General features: G+C 45.6%; 1 protein-coding gene across 2 annotated transcripts; it reads left to right on the top strand.

The window, feature by feature from the left end:
• The first annotated feature begins 2,260 nt into the window (after window positions 1–2,260).
• KPLCE (KPRP N-terminal and LCE C-terminal like protein) lies at window positions 2,261–4,331 on the top strand. Of its 2 annotated transcripts, XM_057723913.1 has the most exons (3): window positions 2,275–2,293; window positions 3,090–3,429; window positions 3,466–4,331. In XM_057723913.1, the coding sequence occupies exons 2-3, from the start codon at window positions 3,111–3,113 to the stop codon at window positions 4,122–4,124; spliced, it is 978 nt and encodes a 325-aa protein (XP_057579896.1). In that variant the 5' UTR covers window positions 2,275–2,293; window positions 3,090–3,110; the 3' UTR covers window positions 4,125–4,331. The 2 variants fall into 2 exon arrangements, with proteins under 2 accessions (XP_057579887.1, XP_057579896.1); XM_057723904.1 differs by having other exon boundaries at window positions 2,261–2,293; window positions 3,090–4,331.
• The last annotated feature ends 4,583 nt before the right edge of the window (window positions 4,332–8,914 follow it).

Genomic DNA, 8,914 nt, shown 5'->3' on the forward strand with positions numbered 1-8,914 from the left:
CTGTAATCACAGGATATCATAGCCAGAAAGGGCCTCATCTAGCTCATCATTTTAGAGTGGAAGAAGAAATGTCTAGAGATGGCAGGGCACAGTGGAATCATGCTGCAGGGCAGTGGCAGAATCAGAACCATGGCTGAGTTCTACTTGTGCCTTGAACTGCCTCTTTAAAATGCCCTAAAATGGCTAGGCTTCTAGGGTATTTTCTTCCCCGTAAAGTGGGGCTGTGCCATTCTACATACAGGATAGAGAGCTTCTTAATGACTATGTCTGTTGGGTGGCTGAAAGGAATGGTTCCTAAAACATTATGTATTTTAACACTAGAAACAACATGTTGTGATGGGAAAAAAATTGAAATATAAATCTGGGTTCAGATATAAACCTGGGTTCTGGATCTACTACTTCTAGCTATGTTAGCTGGGGCAAATTTGCTTGTTTATTTATTTATTTGAGACACTGTTGTAGGGACTAAATGTGATGAGTTATCCCATGTGAAGTGTCTGGCCCCAGTACAAGATCATCTCTTTCCTCTTCCTTTCACAGAACATCAGGCCTGGGTGTCAACTGAGGTAGGAAATCTAGGGGAGTAGGTAATGGAGTGGCTTGAAACCACATCTCTCTCCATGGGGAGGGGGACTGGGGCTTTGGAGTGTTATAATCCCACCAGACACAGGAAAGGAGGAAGCAGAAAACTTTCCAAGCTTGGGACAGAATCTCCCCTTCCTGCTTCCTCTAAATCATTGAGGGCAGACCTTACAAGACCTGGCTTGGAGTGGGGAAGTGTCTGTGAACTAGTGGTGGTTTGCATTTTCTTCGTTAATGAAATTTGGGAGCCTGAGGCTTATGGGTCCTGGGGAAGCTGAGGATCCTTTATGATTGAATGCAAGAACACATTTTACCTGAGAGGGCACAGGGCCCATGGTGGGGCCTGGACTGGCTGATCTGACAGAGTGGCAGTTTGGAACCAGTGCTAGTCTCAGGATTACGATAACCTTCGACACTGGGCAACCCAACATAGCTCGGTGGGAAAAATGTGGCTCTGAAACTCGACATGCTGGGGTTCAAATGATGCTCCATTGCTTACCAATGGCATGACCTTGGTGAAATGGTTAAGCCTTAGATCTTGGTTTCCTCTTCTTAAAAATAGGGCTAACATAGCCTTCCTCTCAGCGTTATTGTGAAGATCAAATGAAATAACAGAGGTGAAGAGTCCAGGACAGTATGCACTGCTGAGTATACCAAGCACATAAGTGCTTAATACATATATTCCCATCTCTCTTCCTATAGCTACTGTACTGGGAAGGGAAAGGAGGTGGAGATTCAGGGACTGTGCTATGTCCAGAAATAAAAAGCAACATTTTATAAAGACCATGCATGGCTCATGAAAGCAGACTCCCTGCATTTGAACTCCAGCTTCTCTATTTACTTGCTTTGTGACAATGAGTAACTTCCTTAATCTTTCAGGGCCTCAGTTATAGGGCCATCTGTAAATGTATGTGCTTCATGAACTGTTTGGCACATAAAAATCATTCATTTAAAAGTTAGATTCTACTATTACTTTTATGCCACAGGGTTCATTTGGCTGGTATTTCTCCTGTGCTGAGTCCTTGGGGATCTAGACCTGGTAGTGAGGTCCAGGAAGGTGAGGATGAAGGAGGTCACAGGACATGAGAAGGACAGGAGAGACAGCCTAGATATAGAGTCTGGGATCAGGGATCATCAAGTACCTGCACAGTTTCCCAAAGAAACTTAGAATAACCTGCCAGTCCAGAACGAACCATTTCCTGGGGGCTTTGCTGCCACACTGAAGCAGAGACCACTGAGTCAAACTCTTTGAGCCAGCAGGAGGTACATGGAAGGCCTCCGAAGGAATACACCATTTAGGCTGGGAAGATGCATTGTAGCTTTTGGTACAATGTATGAAAAATTGAGACCCTAGCCACATCTTGGACAAGTCCTTGAAGATTCAAATGACCTGGAAATAGCTTCATGGGGACAGCTCTTTTAGGCATCTCACCTCTCATAACTTCTAGGAGAAGAAGACTGCCTCATTTTGTGAAGAAGGCAACAGGAATCGTTTATCTTGGGAAACTTCATTGTCAGGCAGAGACATGCCCTTCCTCTGACTGAAGGGCCAAGCATACTGGGGAGGAATCTTGCCAATGCGATGCCAGCCCTCATCCTCATCACTCAGATGCCATTAAATTACCTCACTGTTGCCTTATAAAAGGTGTCCACAACTGCCAGCTCCTCAGATCACTGGCTTCTTCCAGCCCGGCTAGTGTCAGCAAAGAGGGTAAGTCTATGCCTGGGATAGCAACATAGCAAGAAAGAGAGCCTTGGTGACACTGGCGTGGAGAACTGTGGGATGAGGGCGGTCAGGGCAAGACACCGAGGGCAGCCACCGGTTGGAAACGCAGAGCCTGGAGCGTGAGAGGAGAGGACCAGCTATTAATCATATGTGAGAAGGTTTTCCAGAGAACTGGGTCACTGCCCTCACCCTCTCTGAGTGCAGGTGTGCAGTCCTCTCTTGGGTCCGTTAGTGAGGGGCAGAGAGAGTCTGGCTGGTCCAAAGAGCAAAAGGTGGACACCTACTCAAACTTGTCCTGCCTCTGTCAGGGTCAGCTTGAGACTCAGTTTGGCTCAGGGTCTGGTCACAAGAATTTGCAATCCCTAGGTCCTTGCTGGCCAGGCAGGAGGAAGAAGGGAAGCCAGTCTTGGAAGAATTGGTGGTGAGGGGAGATCAGTTGTGACATAACAATTTTCCAAGGGGAATTCACAATGTAGACACTGGAGTGGGTTAGAAGAGAGGAGGCTTGGAGAGTTGGGTAGAAACACAGAGATCACTCTTTCAAGCTCTTCCTTCTCCGTTTTGGAAACGGAGGCCCACAGGTGAGCCGTGACTCTGGCAAAGGTATCCAACCAGGTAAAGGCACAAGAGCTGAGCCTAGGATCCCTGGCTCTGAGACCACCCTAATGCCAGGTCTGTGACCTTCTCCAAAGACTACAGCTTACAGACCACTCTCTCCAAAAGGGATGCTGCAGGTTTCCTTGGAAACCTTCATAGTGCTAATGAGAACTTTTTTTTTCAGATTTTGCAAAGCCACAGAAAGATGTGTGACCAGAAGAAGCAGCCACAGTTCCCTCCATCTTGCGTGAAAGGTTCAGGATTGGGGGTTATGCAAAGTACCAAATGTACCTCTGTAAAATGCCCACCTCCGTGTCCGACTCAAGTGTGTGTGAAATGCCCACCTCCCTGTCCGACTCAAGTGTGTGTGAAATGCCCACCTCCCTGTCCGACTCAAGTGTGTGTGAAATGCCCACCTCCGTGTCCGACTCAGACCTACGTGAAATGCCCACCTCCCTGTCCGACTCAAGTGTGTGTGAAATGCCCACCTCCCTGTCCGACTCAGACCTACGTGAAATGCCCACCTCCATGTCCGACTCAAGTGTGTGTGAAATGCCCACCTCCGTGTCCGACTCAGACCTACGTGAAATGCCCACCTCCATGTCCGACTCAAGTGTGTGTGAAATGCCCACCTCCGTGTCCGACTCAGACCTACGTGAAATGCCCACCTCCGTGTCCGACTCAGACCTACGTGAAATGCCCACCTCCCTGTCCGACTCAGACCTACGTGAAATGCCCACCTCCGTGTCCGACTCAGACCTACGTGAAATGCCCACCTCCGTGTCCGACTCAGACCTACGTGAAATGCCCACCTCCGTGTCCGACTCAGACCTACGTGAAATGCCCACCTCCGCGCCAGACGACCCAAGTGAAATGTCCAGACCCCTGCCAGACCCAGACGTGCTATGTCCAGTCGCCTTCTCCTTGCCAGACCTACTACTATGTTCAGCCTCCTGCGAGTGGCTCAGCTGTCCACTGCTGTGTCCCTGATCCATGCTCTGCTCCCTGTTCCACCAGCTGCTGCTGCCTGGCTCCCCGGACCTTCGGGGTGAGTCCCCTGAGACGCTGGGTCCAACGGCCCCAGGACTGCAACTCAGGATCACCTGACTGCTGTGAGAATTCCAGGTGCTGCGACTCTGGGATTTGCTGTTTGGGAATTATTCCCATGAGGTCCCGAGGTCCTGCGTGCTGTGATTTCGAGGATGACCGCTGCTGTTAAATACAGAAGAGCAGCCCTGCTCCAGAACTCGCCGCCCTGTTCTACCTTCCGGGACACTCACCAGCCTCTGCTCCCCTCCCTGTATTCCCAGTGATGTTCAATTTCATTGCTTCACCTCCCTACTTTGCTTCTTTATCAAGGCAGCCTGCCAGAGGCAGCGCAACTCTCAAACTCTGAGAAGAATAAAGCTCTGAATGCAATTCAAAATGACTTCCTGTTTATTTGGTTCATATTTATGCTTTTCTATCAGAATCTCAATCTACCATCCCCTCCTACTCTTGCTTCTCAACAAGAGGAGAGGTCTGGGTGGGTGTGAACATGCCGGCTGGGCTGGTGCCACCCCAGCCTGGGACCCCTATGCCTCCTAGAATGCTGTGAATAAACTTCCCTCTGCAAGTTAGCAGGATCTGAAGCTAGAGGTTTGGGGGCTGAAGGGTCCTCTTTCCTGCCCTCTGATCAATCTGAGGAGAGGGCTTGGCTGTGATGAAGCCCTTGCGGTAGCATGAACGCTGTATGTAAACTCAGAGTTTGTCATCCTGAATAGTGAAGAGCCTGTGGAATCATGCAATTAACATGAGCATATAATGCTTTTTAATATTTATTATTTAAAAATTAATAAGTAGCGTGAGCTATGTAAAAATGTTAACAGATATGTATGGATAAAAAATGAAAAGTTATCTTCCAACTTCCAATTCCGCACCCTTTTCCAGGGATGACCATGCTGAGCTTGGATTATAGCCATTTAGATCTTTGGCTAGGTTTTGCTTATACATCAACCACACAGAGCTGAACAGTTCCTGGAGTCCCCTGTGGCCTAGTTTCTGTAGAGAATGGCGTCCCCAAAGCCCAGCCCAACATTGATGTATCAAAAAAAACCTGTAGGGAATTCATTTTATAACCCACAACATACTTCTAAAAATTCTATTTTTCTCTCCTCTTCAGTTCTCTCATATCCTACAGCTGCTCAGGAGCTTCTCACTAAATGCCCCTAAAAGCTCTCTCACATCCAGATATTGTAGCTTCTTTCATCTCTCCCCCCTTTCCCCTCCTCCTCCCTCCCCAACCTGTCTCAAGTCTGGTCCTGGTTGTATAACCTGTGTCTCTCTGGCTCCTTTGTTAGTTTTCTCCGTCCTTTACTCAGTCCTGGGATTCTCCATTCCAGAGGGCGTGACCAGGAGCAAAAATCTCTCCTTTTCTCTCCAGAAGTTATAACTCTCTCTCTAGCCCATTCTGTTGATCTTGTATAAAGAGGATAGAAGGGCTTAAAGGTTAAGAGGCAAACACATAATTCTCTTTGATAGGGAGTGTCAGTCAAAGGAAAGGCAGAGAGAGACACATGCATGAATAAATCTCAATCAATTACCTATTTTAAAGATTTTCTCCTTTTATTATATAAGATCACTATATATTGCTCTATGATAACCTGTTTTTATTTAATAAGTTAATATTGAACATCAGTTTTGGTTAGTGCATATCTTATCCTGTTATTTTCGTTGTTTGTTTTCTAACATTGTGGCTAGTCAATGACTTATGTAATCTTCCCCCTTTCCCCCTTTATGATATATATTTTGGGCTCTTGCTGTCTCTCCCTGTCTGTCTGTCTTTGCTATTAAGGTCTTTTTAAAGATGTTTTAAAGTTTTAAATTGAAATATAACACACAGAAAAGTACACAAATCATAAGCGTATTACTCAGTGAACACACCTGTATAACCACTACCGAGACCTCAGAAAGTGAATGTCATGCAGAAAACAAGTAAATAAAAATCATATCCCCATGAAAGAGGGGGCTAAATTTGGAGATCTAAGATGGAGTAGAAGAGAAATATCTTTCCATAACTCTAGAACCTTCAGGAGGGCTATGCTTGTCTGTTGGATGGCTGCATAGAAAAGATCATGTAAAGAGAAGCAGCAGTTGATGGAATCCAGGCTTTCAAGTCATCCAGGGTGAGTATCTGGGAACACTTCCCAATGAACCCCAACACATGGCCTTGGACACCCCCTCTTACACCAGCCTCATGTGGCTGAAAGCCTGAGACCAGAACTTGAGTAGCCCTCATGAACCTGGCCAGTCTGGAAGGTCTAGAAGTAACTTTTATGTCTGATTTTCATTCATTCATCTCATAAGTTGGTTATTGAACATCAATTCTGTTCCAGGCACCATCTCTACTACGCTGGAGTTTATGGCAGAGAGGAAGAATAAACAGATAACCCTGTAAATAAAAGTAAGGGTGCACAGCTGTGAAGAAGGGGTGCCAGGTGCCCTGGCAGCCTATATAATATGCAGATTTTACTTGGTCAGGGTGATCAGAAAAGATTTCTCTGAGAAAGCGCAGCATGACCCCAAGGTTGAATAGGAGTTAATTAGAGAGCAATGAGGGATGACTTCTCCAGGCAGAGGCAAAAGCCTAGATAAGGCTTCTGTAGGAGGAGGGAGCCTGACCAAAGTAAGGAGCTGATGGGAGAGAGTGAAAGATGAGGCAGGAGGGGCAGGAGGGCCTGGTGAGTCCTGCCAGGGATGGTGTTGGTGGAGGTATCCATGAGTCAAAGGGAGCCATTGAGAGGTTTCAAGTAGGCAGGTGATACCATATGATTTGTGCCTCTTGAAGTTTATTTCTCTCTACAGAAAGAAATTCATAGTTTTAGAGCATGTAAGAGATAATCTAAAACAATTGCATAGTAGCATCAGTTTACCTGGTTCTGGCCCAGCCCTGTGTAGCTACCCCTCTCCGGGTCTAGTTTGCACAGCCATCAAATGACAGCTTGGGCTGTACTATGAGGGAGATGGCCTCGGGCCAACATCAGGTGGCCTCTGCCTCCCAGCACAGGGAACCTTCACATTGTATGATGCTGATGTGCTTATCTCTAAAACTGATGGGTTAGAAAAATTCAGAATATTTGGTTTCAGGATACTTTTAGGCTAATCAAAAGTTTTGCCACAGCCTGCTTTTTATAACCTAAAAAGCCATTGATGTACCATTCCTCAAGTAAAATAATTTAGATCTCTTGACTCCTCGTCCCTCAAATATATTTATAGAGGACTCAATGTGAACGGGCTAAAGAGAAGAGAAAATCCAGAACATGGAACCAAACCCCTGGGAGACTTGGAAGAGTTTTCTTGGATAGGCTGAGATGCTGCTCTCCTGGCCTCTCCTGTGAGTGTGCTTGCCCAAATTTCCTGGACTAGAAAAATCTGAGTAGAATCCTAACCCCACTTTCCTGTGTAGGATAGCTTTTAGTGATGTTTTCTCTTTCAGGAATATGCCTATGCCACAATTACTGACAAGTAAGGTTAACACACACAGGTAGACTTCATAATGTTTCCTAAAACTAATAAGTACAAATATAGTCATATATGTTTATATTTTTTTATCTTATAATACTTTATCCATATGTTATATATGAATGTATACCTCATATTACTAAATAAGAAAGATGACTCAAACATATTCATTCTTGACATCTACATGCAAGGACAGAGGGAATTGCCTTTTATTTATTGATGACCTACTATGTGCTGGATACTGTACTGGTCACTTTCCACGTGATGCTTCTCATCTGAGCAATGAGATGACTGATCAGAACAGCCTGGCAGGTGTAGGGGAGCAACAGCCAGTGTTGTGGTAAAGCAAGGATTTTTGAGGCAGATCTATTTGCTGACGTTTCGACTTCAGACAAGTTACATGATCTCTCCACTCAGGAGGACTGTGTCTGATAAAACTGCCTGAAATAGTGCCTAGTACACATTGGGTCCACAATATGATAACATATTTTCCTGTCCCTGGTTGGAGGGACTCTGTCAGTAAATCTGAATCTAGAAGAGTGACAATCACATCAGCTGAAAAGTATTAATGGTTTGAAATTTTGTTGTGTAAAGTAAAATGCAATGAAAGAAGGTTTTCTTTACAAATAATATCATGAAAATGGGTAACCTGACTTTTCAAAGGACTATTGTCTCACAGTTTCTCCCACCTTTGTTCTTATTCCAGCTCAGCCCCAGTTCTTTTTCTAACATTGACTAAACCACTTCATCTCTTTGGGCCTCAGTTTCCTCCCCTGTAAAATGAAGAATTTGGGTGAGATGATCACTAAAGGCCTTTCCCAGCTCTGACAGTCTGTGCTTCCATTTCCTTGAATCTTCCTCCAAGTCCAGAGAGTATCTTTCTAAGAAAATGGAAATGGAGTGGGTAGTGGTTTGATGGATAATTCGTTGCATCCCTTAGACGGCATAGGGATGGAGCACCCAGATAATAGCTCCTCTTCTGTACTCAGTGCTGGACAAGAAGGGGGAATCTAGGCCAGGTCTTCAGATGGAAGTTGGCTGGGGAAAATGTCATAATCAGATGTCATTCCTTGTCATTGGTGTAAGCATCTCCACCCAGTTGATAGCTGCTGATGGCCTGATTAGCAACTAGGCTATGTTAGACAGGTGGGTGCTGGAGTGGACTGGGTTAAGGGGGCAGGATAGTGTGTAAAGCTCCAAAGGGCTGAGAAAGGCAGACAGTGATTCGGAATCTCAGGGGTTCCAGTGGCCAGCCCTTGTGTTCAACTCACATGGATGTTCTGTTGGTGGCCTGTTTATCTTAACTTCCTAGACTGGGGACTCTATAGGAGCTGGGAACTAGGTCCTATTTGATTTGATTTTCCCAGAGCCTAAGGCTGGGACTCAATATAGTCTTGTCGAATAAATAAATGAATTCCTCTTTTACATGTCTATCCTATGGGAATGTCCTGTATTGCTTGAATCCAGGCTGGTTACCCAGGGAACAGTAGAGAAGACTCAGAGGCATAG

This window comes from Hippopotamus amphibius, chromosome 1, assembly GCF_030028045.1.
Source record: "Hippopotamus amphibius kiboko isolate mHipAmp2 chromosome 1, mHipAmp2.hap2, whole genome shotgun sequence".
NCBI classification, from domain to species: Eukaryota; Metazoa; Chordata; class Mammalia; order Artiodactyla; family Hippopotamidae; genus Hippopotamus; species Hippopotamus amphibius.